At 37.7% G+C, this 15521-nt stretch overlaps 2 protein-coding genes and 4 non-coding genes across 6 annotated transcripts; 5 read left to right on the forward strand and 1 right to left on the reverse strand.

Moving 5' to 3' along the window:
* Positions 1 to 1802: 1802 nt before the first annotated feature.
* trnap-agg (transfer RNA proline (anticodon AGG)) lies at positions 1803 to 1874 on the forward strand. The gene has a single exon. It is a non-coding gene; the product is annotated as a tRNA-Pro (tRNA).
* A 351-nt stretch (positions 1875 to 2225) lies between these two features.
* trnaw-cca (transfer RNA tryptophan (anticodon CCA)) lies at positions 2226 to 2297 on the reverse strand. The gene has a single exon. It is a non-coding gene; the product is annotated as a tRNA-Trp (tRNA).
* A 408-nt stretch (positions 2298 to 2705) lies between these two features.
* Positions 2706 to 2779, forward strand: trnai-aau (transfer RNA isoleucine (anticodon AAU)). The gene has a single exon. It is a non-coding gene; the product is annotated as a tRNA-Ile (tRNA).
* A 314-nt stretch (positions 2780 to 3093) lies between these two features.
* Positions 3094 to 3165, forward strand: trnag-ucc (transfer RNA glycine (anticodon UCC)). The gene has a single exon. It is a non-coding gene; the product is annotated as a tRNA-Gly (tRNA).
* A 1099-nt stretch (positions 3166 to 4264) lies between these two features.
* kncn (kinocilin) lies at positions 4265 to 8271 on the forward strand. The gene is made up of 5 exons (XM_055033209.1): positions 4265 to 4535; positions 6315 to 6383; positions 6482 to 6547; positions 7066 to 7159; positions 8167 to 8271. Exons 1-5 carry the CDS (start codon positions 4388 to 4390, stop codon positions 8240 to 8242), a joined length of 453 nt encoding a protein of 150 aa, XP_054889184.1. The 5' UTR covers positions 4265 to 4387; the 3' UTR covers positions 8243 to 8271.
* Positions 8272 to 11058: 2787 nt separating this feature from the next.
* Positions 11059 to 15141, forward strand: tmem275a (transmembrane protein 275a). The gene is made up of 2 exons (XM_055033881.1): positions 11059 to 11530; positions 13002 to 15141. Exon 2 carries the CDS (start codon positions 13040 to 13042, stop codon positions 13649 to 13651), a length of 612 nt encoding a protein of 203 aa, XP_054889856.1. The 5' UTR covers positions 11059 to 11530; positions 13002 to 13039; the 3' UTR covers positions 13652 to 15141.
* Positions 15142 to 15521: the final 380 nt, after the last annotated feature.

Genomic DNA, 15521 nt, shown 5'->3' on the forward strand with positions numbered 1-15521 from the left:
GTGTCACATTCAGAAATAATAATAATAATAATAATAATAATAATAATAATAATAATAATAATAATAATAATAATAATAATAATAATAAATGTAAGAATTTTTTTTTTATTATTTTACTAAACTCTAAAAAATATTTACTAAGTCTGGCTGTAACTTTTATTTTACCACTTTTATTGTTCTGTATACAAGTATTTCACATTCTATCTAAAACATGTTCATCTTCATATTTCTATTTTGGTATGTGTTGCTAAGATTTTGTTTGTGTGTTTGGTTTTTACATTGTGAACTCACCACAATTGTGCCCACCACTCCATATACCAGATATTAGTAGTGTTATTAGTGCTTCTATAATATAACAGAAACCTGATTATTTCCTGGTAGTTTCACTTTCTTATAGTTTATCACCCATGTGATAAATTGTTAGATAGGGCTCTCTAGAGGTGTAACTCACCTTACAGGTTATACCAGCACAGCAGGGCCCTTGCTGTTGATGCAAATTGTGTCAGAGAGGTGTTAGCAAGCCCGGGTGAGGCGGAAGCAGCTGGACAACTGGATCTCATTACAGAGTAACTTTATGGAGTAAAAGCAGCACATATTTTGATACGTGAATTTGCTTTCTGTTTTCTGATAGTATATAAAGTGAAGCTCCAACCAAAACAAATCATGTTTCACAAGTTATCACAGCCGAGAGTTCTAATTTTCCGATTTTATTGGTAATTCAATACGTTTTGTTCATTGTTGTAAGCTATTTTAAAGAGTTTTCTAATTATCTGTGAGGCTAGTTGCTTACATGTGGCTTTATTTTCTATGAACTCAGATTTGATTAAACTTGATAATCTACGTCTTCCCTTTGACGGACTGTTACAACCAAATGGTGACGAGCACCACTGAACTGGAGGTTCACTGCATCACAGGGAGAGTACCACATCTTTCTGATAAAGTAACGTTTCTCAACAGACGTTCAGAGAACAGCAGGCGGAAATCTTTACCAAATGGGGGCTCTGGGATTCCTTGTCAATTATGTAGGTGAATAGCATGATGAGTGAAGATTACTAGTGGTGAGCGTCAATAAACGATGGAAGAAACTAAAGAGGACATAACAATAAGCCAAGAGAGGATAATGCTAATCAAAGAAAACTAAATGGAAATGAATGATGAACAAAAGACTAAACTAAGAAACTAAATCAAATACAGAGGAGCACTAATTAATACAAAGGACTATGTGGCAAGAATGAATAAACAAACAAAAAAGTCATAAACCTTGATCCTGCACAGAGGACTATACGGCAAGAATAAACAAACAAACAAAAAAGATATAATTCATGTTCCTGTCACGTATTTATATGGCATTAAAATGATCTGGAACTTTTGTTTCCACTGAAAACTCTGAAAACATATGGGTGAAATGGCACAGAACAGGAATATTTTTTTTCACTCTGATTGACCTCTGTCAGGCCTACTGATTTTATGGATGTCCACTGCATTTTTCGTAGACAACTGTAAAAATGTGTTTTCTGGAAAATTTTGATGATTAATACAAAAACAAACATAAAAATCAAAACATCAACAATGGTGACAGTAATATCAGTAATAAAATAATATTCAATGCAAAGTAACCTATATTTTCTTTGGTGAGGGGTGGTGAGGGACCTGTATAATGGAGAGGGGGCGCTGGCTCGAAGAAGGTTGAGAAAAACTGTGATAAAATATTTGACAGCAAATATACAGACAAAAAGCACATAACCCAGTTCATTCTCCTGTCAACAGTTGTGTGGTGATACTGAATACCATTACAGCATCATGGCTCGTTGGTCTAGGGGTATGATTCTCGCTTAGGGTGCGAGAGGTCCCGGGTTCAAATCCCGGACGAGCCCTCTTTTTTTTCTTCTTCTTTTTGAAAATCGCTCTTTCTGCACTTTTGTTGATAATTGTCTAGTACTGTCCCTGTGATATTTTTGAGACTATTTCAATTCATATTACGTATCTGTTTTTGCATAAATATATATATCTAAAAACATTCCGTTGGCTGATTTTCAGCAGTATGTGTTGTGAATTCTGCATTTGCCATTTTTCCTAACACTTTATATTTTACATATTTGTAATGTCATCAACTTATGCTTACTGTGACACTCTTCCTCCCTCTGGCATTACAGGGAGGATTAATAAACAAAGCATTAAACAACTATATTTGACCAAAGAGAAAGATTTTGCTTCAAAATAGAAGCTGACCCCGACGTGATTTGAACACGCAACCTTCTGATCTGGAGTCAGACGCGCTACCGTTGCGCCACGAGGTCTGTCGACATCTTCCCTGAAGCATAGCCCATATCGAGGATAATCTTCGTGTCCTCTGCATGCGAGCTGTGACGAAGCTCAGCACCATTGACAGCTATGAACACTTTGTTTTCAGAAGGAGTTAATGAGACCCAAATGGAGATATAAGGACGACTTTGGTGGATCGGATATTTTAGTGGCTACTATGGAGCTTATCATTTACAATGTCGTGTGGTGGAGTCGTGTGTACAAAATTGATTTCAACGTTTTGACTATAAACTGCTTTCTGTTGTACCTGCAGTTCATTAGCCAACTGTAAAAAATCTCTGGGGGCTTTCAGGATAAACAACTCCAGATAAAATCCCCATAGTTCCCTGGTGTCGTTCGTGCGGCATTCATGTTTGGAAGCGTGTGCGTTGTGAAATAAGCGTGGCCGGTTAGCTCAGTTGGTTAGAGCGTGGTGCTAATAACGCCAAGGTCGCGGGTTCGATCCCCGTACGGGCCAAATAATTCTTTTTTCACTTTTTAAGTGAGTGTTATTGTCATGCAAAGTACAAATACATCACTGACCTAACTATATTTGACAAGAGGTTTTGTGTCTGTTAGCTTTGTACATTTGGACACAAAAACTTTCACCAATATTTCTCTGCAAAATAACGTAGGCTCAGTCAGGATGGTGGATAATCAGTGGTTATTTATTTTCAGTCTTATCCACTGTTCTATGGAGCTAAACCAGTGTCAGTCGACGAATTGTAACAGAAAAAGGGAATGACAACAGTTCTGTTTCAATTTCGTCATGTCGGGTTAAACATATCTGTTGCGTTGGTGGTATAGTGGTTAGCATAGCTGCCTTCCAAGCAGTTGACCCGGGTTCGATTCCCGGCCAACGCAGACGTTTTTGTCACATTGTTTTCCACATATTAGTAATGAATTTTTGAACATGTAGCTACAGGTGTGTAGTTACTTATTAACTACACTTGGATTTAGTATTCCATATTTGTAATAGCATATCAGGCTACATTTTAAAAGGTAACTAAACCTTTGTTTTCATTATCATCTAAGCGCAGTCTTTTTAAGAAACAGAAAGCATTTCATAAAACAAATTCATTGTAAAAGCGTTTAGCCTGGGACTTAAGCAAAAAGCAAAATAAAAAAATATATATAAATAATAAAAAAAAACAACAAAACATGTGTTTTGTAGCAAGTTTGAATCAAACTCAATTAGGATTTTTGCTGTTCTTGAGTCCTGCTGTTCCACCGTCTGTTAACTCTGTACTACGTCCACATAAGCAAAAGAGGTGAACATGTAAGCTCATTTTTAAAGTGTCACAATCGATAAAGGCTGAGATGATAATGAGATGCCTGTGTGAGTATTACACACACATTACGTTTCATTTTACTCACTTTAATTTATGATGAATCCTGACATCTGAATGAAGACAGAGAGAATTGACCTGCGGAGGAAATGTGTGGATGTTTCTCCTCCACCGGAGGGATGATAACAAATTAACATCCATGTAAGTTAATTTGTTACCCCGTTCAACAAGTGTTGATCCTGCTTACCCTCCTCTTTCCTGTGTTGCCATGGATATGCTATTCCTATGGCAACTGCATGCCTTTGTGGATGGCCTCGGCCCGCCACAGAGGATTCTGGACCTCTCATTACACATTCCCTTCAAGCTCACAAGCAACTCATAGAAGTCACACATAGGCTCACTCACTAATTGTTGCATTTTCTCTGTGCCTCCTGCTCCTCCCTTCCTGTTTTCTTTTTTTTTTCCACAAACGGAGCTCATGATACCGGATGCTCTGGTCGAGGGTTGTGATCAGATTTAAGGCAGAATTCCCTGTCATACGAGTCAGGACTACTTCAACCGTTTGCAATAGAAACCAGATCTCCACTTTAAAGATTTATGAGATCCCTTACCAAACAAAGGGCAGTCTAAACCAGGGAAAGTGTTTCTGTGTCAGACAGAGCGATGCACAAGTATGGGAGTGGCTGTTGGTGGAAGTCAGAGCCTGAGCTGAGGCAGATTTTGGTTCCCCAGTTATTACCTGGGCTGTAAAAGAGTGCGTGGGTGAGTGTGGCAGGTGGGGGACCTCCACCTGCTGAATGAACCCTGTTAGCATCGGGCAGTACCATGGGCTACGAGTGGGCTCAGCCCTGTTTGGCATTGTTGCCGGCTGCATCATCATCGGGGTGTCCAGGGAATGTGATGCTGATGCTGTGGGAGGAATTTTCCTGGGAGCTGGAGGCCTTGGTGAGAGTCTGTAACTCTGAATGGGAAATACTTTGGTTGGGTTATTTTCTTTTCAGATTATCATTTGCAGATGTTGCAAAAGTATTTAGAAAGTTCTTAATAATTATTTTGTTTGTTTTAAAATGACTGGAGACCTTGTATTTTCTCAAAATAGGATTTCCTTTAAAAAGATAAAAATCTGAAAAATATCTTCTCCTGAGTAAAATACTTTTGCAGTACTACCTTTTGCTGAACGTTTTTAGAATGTTTTTTACTTGCTTAACATGTTTGAGATGTAGTATTTGTTTTCATGTTTTGTTTGTAAAATAGCCCAACTAACTGGATGAATGCTGTCAAGGCTTCAGTCAATAAAACATAAAATTGTTTTTTTTTTTTGCCATTATTATTTTTATCCAAACTCTGTCCAAATGTTCATGGTAATCATCTCATTTAAAGACCCTGTTAAAAAATAAATAAAACATCTCCACAGCATGATTATGCCACTACAATGTTTTATTGTGAGAATGTTTTATTCCGGGTGACCAGTGATGTCACAGCTGGTTTTACTTATAGACCAGAGTCACCAGAGACTTGAGTTAAACTATTGACTTATCTGACCAAAATGTTTCCTCTACATAATTGACATGAGTCATAAAAACCTTTTTATGGATTCTTTGACTAATAATGTGTTTTTTTTATGTTCAAAGATGCAATTTTGTATCCTAACCTTTTGTTTGAATTTTTTCCATAATATTATCCGTGATGTGTCTGCTGTGTTCTTGGGTCTTCTTGATGCTTTTGTTCGCTGATGTTATCCAAGAACTATCTCAATTTCTCCTTTACAGAACAGCTGTATCTATTCTAAGATTGAATTACACACGAGGATTCTTTACATATACGGAGGAAGGACATTAGCTGAATTCCCCCGATATGCATAATGCATTGATGTAAAAGTAAAATGTTAAGGTCTGCAACTGGCGACTTCTTCCATCCAACGTTCATTCGATACAAGACTGTAACCAGAACCAGCTGAAAGCAGGAGAAGCTGCTCTGATAAAAGCGCGTCTGGACTGGTTTCCTGGAGAGAAAGAGGAAAGGTTGTGATCTGTGGAAGACAACATCAGCATGTTTATGCATAGTTAATGAGAAATTCATTCTCGCTGAGCTTTCAATAATTAATTTGTCTCGCTAACGTGCAGCTACCTGCATTCACAAAAAAAAAATCTGTGCACCGCAGCGTGACTGATACTTTCACTCTCGCAGAAGTTTGTGCGACTGAGCATTAGACATCCTAATTATGTGTTTTATGGGGCTTGTGTGGCTCGATGCCGCCTCCGACACACAGGCTGACTAATGAGTATGAACAGAGTGTTCTCTGCAGATTGTTTTCACTCCTTCTGCAGTTTCATGACATTTTAAGCGCAGACAAGCTGCATTGGGAGCTTTTTAGATTAATAAGAAAAATCAATAAAGGTACTGATTGGGATTGCAGGATTACAGAAAGGTGCCAAAACCCTGCGTTTTAGATGCTACTTTGCACTTTGATCTGAACTAGAAAAAGCATCTCATGTTGTATTTGGTTGTAAGGATCATACTGGGAAAGCTTACACTTTGGGGATTGAAATATAATGTGTCAAAGTGAAATAGACCAGCTTCTATTTTTCAGACTTTCTTCTGTCCTCCAGGAATCAAAAGCAATAAGGTTACTTCTTAAAGTAAATTAAATAGTTGCAACCTGCAAATTATGAAACAATTTCAGACCATTCATCAAAAACATTATTGCCATTTTCTGCTTTGCAGGTTTGCTCATTTCAGTCTACCCCTTCATAAAAGCGTGGCTGAACATCAACAACATCCTGCCATCTTTTGGTAGGTTTTTTGAAACCACACATAGATTGAATTGAATTTCTCACTTATTGAAACTTATTTCTCCATCTAAATGTTATTGTACCTTTTTATCCTTTCAGGAAACTTCAGAGTTCACCCCACTGAGGCTAATGCTGATCAACCAGCTGAGACACTGAGACGAGAGGGTGAGTGAAAACAGAATGTAGGCAGCTGAAACTCCAGGGATCTTAGTTCACCTGCATTTATTATTCATTTGGATATCTGCAAATACGTCGGAAAGCTAATGAGTACAGATTTAGAACTTTTTTCACATTTTAACAGGCAATAACTACAAACATTTACTTTTTTTAAGTTTTGCAACAGACAAACACAAAATAGGAGATACATATAAAGTAGACAGGAAACAATAAATGATTAAAATGTGACCTGTATTGTTTTACTCCAAGTTCCTAAGTAAACTCCAGTGCAATCCACTGCCTTCATAATTTCCCTAATTAGAGTCAACTAGTGTTCAATTTAATCCTTATGTATATGGTAAATTGTGTGGTAGCCAAAATTTTACCGCTTTTGTGCGGTAAAATTTGTTCAGTAAAATTTGTACATGTTCTGTCAAATAATCTATGGTGCAATTCAGCTGTAGCGGCATATGATACTAAACTCAGTACTGCATCGTGTTCTGTCTGCTTTCCTGTGGTCCTGTTAGGCACTCAGAGTCAACTCCAACTGGAGCGCTCAAAGAGTCGAATGGGAACCTTTGTAGAGGGAGGACCTGCTGCTGAGCCCAATCCAGAGGAGGGGTACGAACTGAAAATAGAAATAAGATTAACCGAATTGAATATAAAGTAAACATGCTTCTACTGGCTCTACTAGGTACAACTTTGTAATACTTGGTTCTCATAAAATCATAGAAATGGTCTTGTATCAGCAGGCTTTGAAATACTCTCCCAGCAACGTTCAGAGTCCCAGTGACTGAATGCTTTATTCAAAGTCACTAAAATCACAATTCTCCTTCCTTCTGTTGCACAGTTTGAACTTCAGAAAGTTTTCTTCACAATATCTGGATGTTTTAATGCAGCTAGTTGCTGCCAGGCGACTGGCTGATTTGCTATTTTTGCTAACAAGCACTTGGACAGATGCACCTAATAACACAGCCGTTAAATGTCTATAGAGACCTGTTAAAGAAACATGCTCTTTGCACATCACACATTTGCAAATACTTACAGACTTTCTTTAAGGCTTAAGATGCTGTTAATTTTAATTAATTCAACAGAACTAAAATAAGATGTCTTTAACCCTTTAACTGCCATCAGGACACCGGTGTCCTGATGGACCCATTAACTGACGTGGAAGTGTTTTGAGGATGAAAATGAAGGCAAAAGTACCTTGAGAAATAAATATCTGTTAGGAGACTCTGGATAGATGTCCTTAACAATGTGTTTGTTTTGCATTTAGGACATAAATGTTTCAAACATCAGTAGTTTACATATAAATAATGAGGCCAGTCTCATTATTTATATTTTATTTAACATGTTAGGATAAAAAAGCTGTACTAGCTATGTTAAAATAACACCTGACTGAGTGAAACATATAGGTGCCATAGACCAATGCTCAATAATTTTTCATTTCTCTGAATATCAACAAGTCCACTGAAAATGAACATGTGAAGAACAACCCAATCTTCTGATATGTTTTTTCTTTATGTGTCTTTTTTTTTTCTCTTTTTCTCTTTTTCAGTTCTGTCACACACTGACACCCACTACATAGCCTTCATTGCCAGCATGACTCATGCATTGGTCTGTTGCAGGACTTCTTCAGACATGCCAGATGTCTTATCGAGAAGGAAAATGAAACAGTCTCCCACTGCTCAAGACCTTCCGTGATGTCATCATGTCACATGACTCCACCAACAACTCTCTCCTGCAGCAGTATTCTTTGTACAACTGTTGTTAAAGCTCAACAGCAGATTACTGTTCACTTATATATATTATATATATATATATATATATATATATATATATATATATAATATATATATATATATATATATATATATATATATATATATATATATATATATATATAAATTATGTGGTCTAATAAACCTACAAAAACCAAATCCAACCTGTGATGGAGGTGAAGCTCAGTTGGAGGGGCTTGCGTGATGTTAAGAGTAGAATTACATTAAAGGTTAGTTCCTCATAAAGGCAAAGCAAATGCATGTGTTGTCACAAACAGTGGCATGCATTACGTTCACATGGTGACCTGCTCCCCACCGTGCAACATAATGAACATATTCAGGACGACGCAGGGAGAACAGCTGCTGCTTGGAAGGTGGCGATGGTAGGAAGGCTGCAGTCTCACAATAAAACATAGCATGCAGTGAGGATGAATGATGGAGAGTCGTGCTGATTAGGCTTAACCAAAGGTACTTGAGGATTCAGCAGTGTCTTCATGGCTGCCAGCAGCTTTATTGTCAGACTTCAAACAAGAATCCCTCGCCATGCAATCCTTCTGCGTCACCGAACATTACCGTATTCAGGGCTTTGTTCAATCAATTGACAGGCATGTCAGCGTAGTGTTGTATGGTAATTACTAAAATATACCAAAACAGACCCCTGTAAATACAAAGCATTTTATCAGGTTAAACTAACTTTTCTTTTTTCTTTTCATTGTTATTTTATTTTCAGAAATCTGAGACTGTCTGGACTAAAAACATATTGTTAGATTTATATAAAAATTGAATTAGTTGTCCTGGAGCATATTGGCTTATTAATAAATTCGATTTAACTTAATATTATGTTCAATCCTTTTTCTTTGTGTGACATTAATATCACGCATCTCTTCATAATCATTGGGATTCTTCAAGTAATTAACCTCTGAATGAAGTTATTTTGTACTGACACGCTTGCAATAAATACTTTTCAAATGTAATTTTGAAACGTTATCTAAAAATTCACAGGAAAGCATCTCACTTCGCCTTCCTCCTCCATTTCTGTGCAAGCTGGTCTTTGAGCAGCAGCAGATGTTTTATTGCGCATTTAATCACATTCCACTTTCAAGAAAATCTTCCAAGAGATTTAAATTTCATGCACGAGATCTAAATCAAGCGTATTGGACACACATCGAATAAAGGCAAGCTGACAAGAACATGCTTCAACAGTCTTTATCTTCATTCAGTCCCACTTCATGATGAGTGGGATACGGAAAATCATCTATGATTAAATAATCCTCCGGATAAGTTTTTCAAATTAGATTCTGTTTAAAACCCATAAAGAGACATCGACTTGTTTGAAATAAACCTTTTCTTTATTTTGTATAAAACCATATTAATGGGTCTCAGAGCCTGAATCCAAATACTTATTCAAGTTCCAAAGTAGACTTCTGCTGCATAAAAAGTTATCTGATTCCAAAAATCACATAGTGCTTTAAGGGAATGTCATTTTATGACTCTTTAAGTCATTGCCAGGTTTCATTAAACAGATATTGAAATGAAGGCTTGTGATTGTTCATGTTATTCACTTGAACTTACATCATATAGAGAACCTTACTATTAAATTATATCATTCTTTCTGTAAACGGGATATATCAACTGATAGGTCTCTGGAACTTACCTGTCGAAAACCTTTTTTTAATATTTATTTGCTAAAAGTTTATGTATTTCCGCTTTTCAAGAAGTTGAAATACTCAAAGATGTACTCTTTCTTTTGTACATATTAGATACCTCAAATCTATGACAAAGAATGTCAATTTTCCCATTTATGTTTAGACTATGAGCTCCAAAAAACATAGTGTGGTCTTAAGCTAAACATTTTGCAACTGAACTTAAGAAAGTAACAGTTTATAAGCAACACATTTCAGATAAGTATGATCCCATTGTTACTGGTGGGTTTAATTTTGGAGATGTAAAATAAAAACACATACTTTATATATTTAGAGATCAAATTTCCGCATTAGTGTAAACATGCAATCAGGCAAACAACAATTATTTTAGACCTCCAGGAAATGGTTAAAAAAAAGTAAAGCTGGGTAATAGTCACATAGAATACAATTAAAGTGGTTTAAATGATCAGTATTTTACTGATTGCTGTAGTGCTTTGCTTTTTCATTTGATAGCTACTCAGACTAGAGATGTTTGTTTTGTTTTCAGTACTTGTTTCACACAGGAAGATTACTGGTGGTGCACAGACTCCAATCTCCATTTCCGTGTAAATAATCATTGGCAGGCATCTAATTAATTAATTAATCTATTATGCAGTGACGTTTTGCGCTGCATAAAATCACACTCACAAAACTTAATATGATTTCTTGAGATTGTAGATGTCTGCCTTTGTCTTGACTTTTTTGGAATAGCTATCAACTTAAATACGTGTAAAAAAAGTATTTAATGGTAAAAGCTTTTCACAGAAAGTCTTCAAAAATCCCGAACAATCTGCTCACAAATTTGCCATTGCCATTTTAATGCATGTCAACGCGAAGAGGTGAAAATGTAAGTTCTTCATTGTTGAAATGAAAGAAATTGGATGCAACACAAATTTTAACTAATGACAACAACAAAGACATTCTAGATTCTTAAACATAGGGTTTGACAAGAACGATAAATTAAACCCTTTTTTAAATTTTTCTAATTACGTGGTAAATCAGCTTGCCATACAACGACCCCCTGACGGATGGATCGCTGACGTGGAGACCAGCTCATCGCATCCAGCGGTCCACAGGGGAGGAGGGCATGAGCTCTGCGCGGCGCTCATCAGATATGAATTAAGGAAACATGAATCCTGAACCCAGTCAGAGAGGAAGATGCTTCGGATACACTGTGTGGATCCGCCATTTACGTGACCTGTCAGGCGCCACAAGCATCTCTCCTCCGGTCCACATCTGGAGCTCAAAAGAACTGGCGTCTCACCTAAATCATCTCCTGCCGGATTGGACACCCCGACAGCTTTGTCTGATGTTCCCCGTGTCACTGATTGAATTTCTCTCATGACTTGTGCAGCGCGGGATTGAAAAGGGGGGAAAAAAGAGCAACGAAAGAAGGATGGACAATATCCGTTTGTTGTTGATGCAGCCTTTTAGAGAGTCAGTAATTACATGCGACTATGAAACGGGGGATCACCGTGAAAATCGAATGGAGTAACAATGGAAGCACCTTTACTGGGTCGACGTAATGGGTGAGGATTTATTCAGATTTGTTTGTTTGTTTGTTGTTGTTTTTTTCACATAGAATCAGCATGTCCTAATGCTTGGGACATGCATTCTGACAAAATCTAATTCACACTTGCACAAGATATGCAAGATGCTCTTCTTAGCGCGAACATGCCGAATACATGCAAACTGGAATACATTTGAAATGGAAAATTATTTGATAGCAAATGTGTACCAAAGGCCTTTCTGGCCCGAAGAAGCAGCTCCACTTCTGATCATATTTAAGTTCTCTGATCCAGAGCAAATACACATCAGTGCTTGTCAGACATTCGCGTTGTGAAGCAGCAGAGAAGAAAGCATGTTTTTTTGTGAGAATTTAACAATTACATGCTTTTATTTACTTCAACACATTTGCTATTTGTCTATCTCAATTAATTTGTATGTCTTTGAAATCCATCAGTTAAATTGTAGAATAGATATTTAACACTTGACTTTTACTGAGAACATCTTGGAGATTGGTTTGTGATTTCAGGATTGTATTAGAAGGCTTTCTTTCAGATTATGTGCCATTATCTGGATGTCAGCAATACAGTTTAAGTGCCAGTCACTGATATGAAGAACACAGAGGTCACTGTTTCCTGCTTGCATCGCTTGAGTTACAAGGTTTTTTTTTTTTTTACTACATGTGCGTTTACAGTACTTAGCAAAAGTGATCAGACTCCTTGAACATCACAAAAAAAACAACAACAAAAAAATCTTCAGCATCTTTTACTGAGCTTGTGTTGGGCTAAATCATTTTGCATGTAGCTGTGAAGAGGGAAACATTTTTAAAAAGGATTCTCAATTTTTGTTCTATTTTTTTTTTTTACAGAACAATGAAAATTCAACATTTTTCATTATTTTATACCCCTAGATAAAATGTAGTGCCATCAAATACCTTCAGTGGTCACCTAATTAGTCAACTACAGTTACAAATACTTCAGTTTTCTTAGAGAAAACTAGTGACCTTTTTAGAATGCAAACTAAAAAGGTCTTAGATACTCAAAACTGTGGATATCTAAGGAGGAGAGCATTATTTAGAAGCAGTCAAGTGGCCAACAGGTGGTTCTACAAAGCATTTACTCAGGAGGGATAAATACAAATTCATGACATATGTTTAAGATTTTAAGTTGTAAAAAAGAAAGAAAGAAAATACTGCATAATTTTTCTTCCAGTTTATAATCACATACAACTCTTCAATGGTGTATCACATATAATCACAGTAAAATACACCAAAGTGTGCGGTTGTTCCTTGCTATAATGTGGAAATGTTCACGGTGTATGAGCACTTCTGCAGGACAACGCAGCAATGAATGATTAGTGGTCAGTGATGCATAAAATAAACTCCCAGGAAGGACACCGCAGTGGTTATATCAAAGTATGAGCTCAGGTTAAAGTCAGTGCTGTGTTAAAGTCAGTGCTGAAGTCTATTAATGTTTTTATTCTTTGCCCATAAAGATAGAAGATAGACAAAAAAAAGTCCCGGAGGTAACAACATGGTCGTCACTGACAGAAGTAACAGCACCTCTGTGCCTAAAAAGGAGCCCAAGAAGAGGAAGTCTCGTCCTCATGGCCTTCCCTCTCCGGCGCTCTGCTGTGCCTGTGGACTATGCATCATGTTGGCAGGACTCAACATCACCCTGGTGGGAGCATTCGCCTTCAGCACACTGGTGCCTTCTGCCAACCCGCCGATCATAATTGGACCCGTCCTGCTGCTGGTGGCCTTCTCCTTCTTTGGCGCCTGCTGCGTGTGCAGCCGTCTCCCTCCCCCGAGCAGCTCTCGAGGCTCCAAGGTGGGCGGCAGGGGGGCGGGACTGATGGGACACGGCGGGCTGGCCGGTGGTGCGGCATTTGAAATAGAGACCAGCGAGCACACGCTGCAGGACACCACAGCTGTGCAGCTGAGCCCCACGTCCTCTGTTGGGTCATCCAGAGCCTCCAGCCCAGAACGAGAGGCCCCTGGTGCGACCCTACAGGGACCTTGCAAGCTCTTCACCATGGAGACCAATGGCCCTTCCTGCACTTCTGCCACGGCGACGTACTCAGCTTCTGCAGCAGCGGGCGGGGAGGTGAGGCTCAACCTGCCACGAGAAGAAGTGGTCACCTAGCAAAGCAGGAACACCTTTATAAAATTCAGAGCTCTTGCTGTGTACATACGCTTCTGAGTTTGGCTGCTGGAACTGACTGTGTCCTCTTGTTGACGTAATGCCATGTCAATTTGTGAAGAGTGTTGTTTTGATTTCTCTTTCTGTGGAACATGTTGTTAGCATGCAGTGTTGAACTCACATCAGCGTACTTGTGAATTGAAGCTTTTGGAATTCCAAATTCCTACCTCTTTTGCGCTGTTTCCTTATAAAATTTGCTTAAATCCAGGGCATTATGAACAATTTCAATGCAGAAATCAAGAGGAGCACATTTTTTTCTCTGCACCTGTGGTCACTGCTGATCTCAACCATTGGTGGAGATTTGAGAGGGTTTGAGAGAAAACTTGGATCACATTTTTAATCTGAAATTACATGTGAAAGGTCAGAAGCTGTCCTTGACATGGGGAAAATCTGGCATTTGCTGAATTGCTGAACTTATTTCAGGGGCATACGGTTTTATAGGTCAAAGGGGTCCCAAAGCAACATTTTCCAAACAGAGACTGATTTCTAATCACAAGACCTTTAGCAAGTATATTTGCAGTATATTAACTCAGTGTTAAACAGTGCATATTGTCAAATCCTTGGAAGCATAATTCTTGTAGCTTTTGTCATCACAATAGTTAACACTGGGAATACTGTGCTTCTCTTCATTATGCAAACCTCGTGATAACGTTTATCTGTTGTTAAACTTATCGCGGGGCTCAATTTACACTTACGCGAACGCACGAAGTTCATTTCACCGTTACGTACAATTTACGACATTGCAAAATCAGGTTAATTAGAGCATAAAAGCTGAGATTACATCTGCTCCCAATCACTGTGATGTCTTCTTATCTGCCATAAGTCTGTGCGATCACAGAAGACGTTAAGCCCCTGATTTCCCTTGAAAGGAAAGTTGCCTTAGATGAAAATTTCAGGATTAATTCAATGAGGGCTAATTAAAATGTGCAAACTGCAGTTTCCTAAGAAAGACTCTACGTTGCTCTGGACTTAGAAGACTTTTTGCTGTGCATGCCAACGGCCTAAATGTTTCTTTTGAGATGTGTATTTGAAGTAGTGACAATGTACAGCCAATGAAAGCCAACTAGATCATAAACGACTGTAACATTGTCTCTCAAAATGACTTTTATTCCCCCTGATAAAGATCAGTTTCATACCAAGTTAGAGAAATGAGCTTGTGTTTTTTTGCGCATGCTCTGGAATAACAAAAGACTTGAAGTTGCAAATATTCTCGTGAAATGTCTGTGTTTTGTCTGTGGTTTTATTTTGCGTAGCATAAGAACTTGCTGAAAAAAAAACTGTAAAGGACGAAACTATTTTTGTGAGGTTTATAATTTAAAATAACTATTCCAAATGTGAATTGTATAAAAGAAATAAATAAAAGAGCTCTTTCAGTAAAATCCCAGGAACACATGTGTGATGTATCACTAAAAACTCATTGAGTCTGCCCTACTTTTGAGGTGAAATGAGGTCCAACTGAACTTTTTTTTTTTTTTTACAGTGTAGAAAACAATTACAATACATCTCAAGAAATATATTACAAAATTCGCCGGTTGACAAGATTCATACTAGATGTCAGTAATAGCAATTAATATGTTGTTGCTTTTTATGTGTGTATAAATCCACACATAAAAAGAGATCTAATCTCATTTTTTTCCATAAATTATGTTCAAAACTTGGAATGGTCTGAATCTACTTACCAAATTTATTCAAATCTCAGATGATTTACTGGGAGCTTCATTTTCTTCATTTTTTGCCCAGAAAAGGCTTTTCTTGACGGTGTGTTTGGGATTATTGTCTCTTAGTTAAATATTCACTCTATCTTCATGTTTTT

The sequence above is a fragment of the Poeciliopsis prolifica genome, unplaced genomic scaffold (assembly GCF_027474105.1).
Source record: "Poeciliopsis prolifica strain line A6 unplaced genomic scaffold, Auburn_PproV2 SCAFFOLD008, whole genome shotgun sequence".
NCBI classification, from domain to species: domain Eukaryota; kingdom Metazoa; phylum Chordata; class Actinopteri; order Cyprinodontiformes; family Poeciliidae; genus Poeciliopsis; species Poeciliopsis prolifica.

Coding starts and splice junctions, on each gene's coding strand:
- tmem275a (XM_055033881.1), top strand. CDS start 13,040: ATGGTCGTCACTGACAGAAGTAACAGCACCTCTGTGCCTAAAAAGGAG.
- kncn (XM_055033209.1), top strand. CDS start 4,388: ATGAACCCTGTTAGCATCGGGCAGTACCATGGGCTACGAGTGGGCTCA. Junction 4,536..6,314: donor CCTGGGAGCTGGAGGCCTTG/GTGAGAGTCTGT, acceptor TCTGCTTTGCAG/GTTTGCTCATTTCAGTCTAC. Junction 6,384..6,481: donor CAACATCCTGCCATCTTTTG/GTAGGTTTTTTG, acceptor TTATCCTTTCAG/GAAACTTCAGAGTTCACCCC.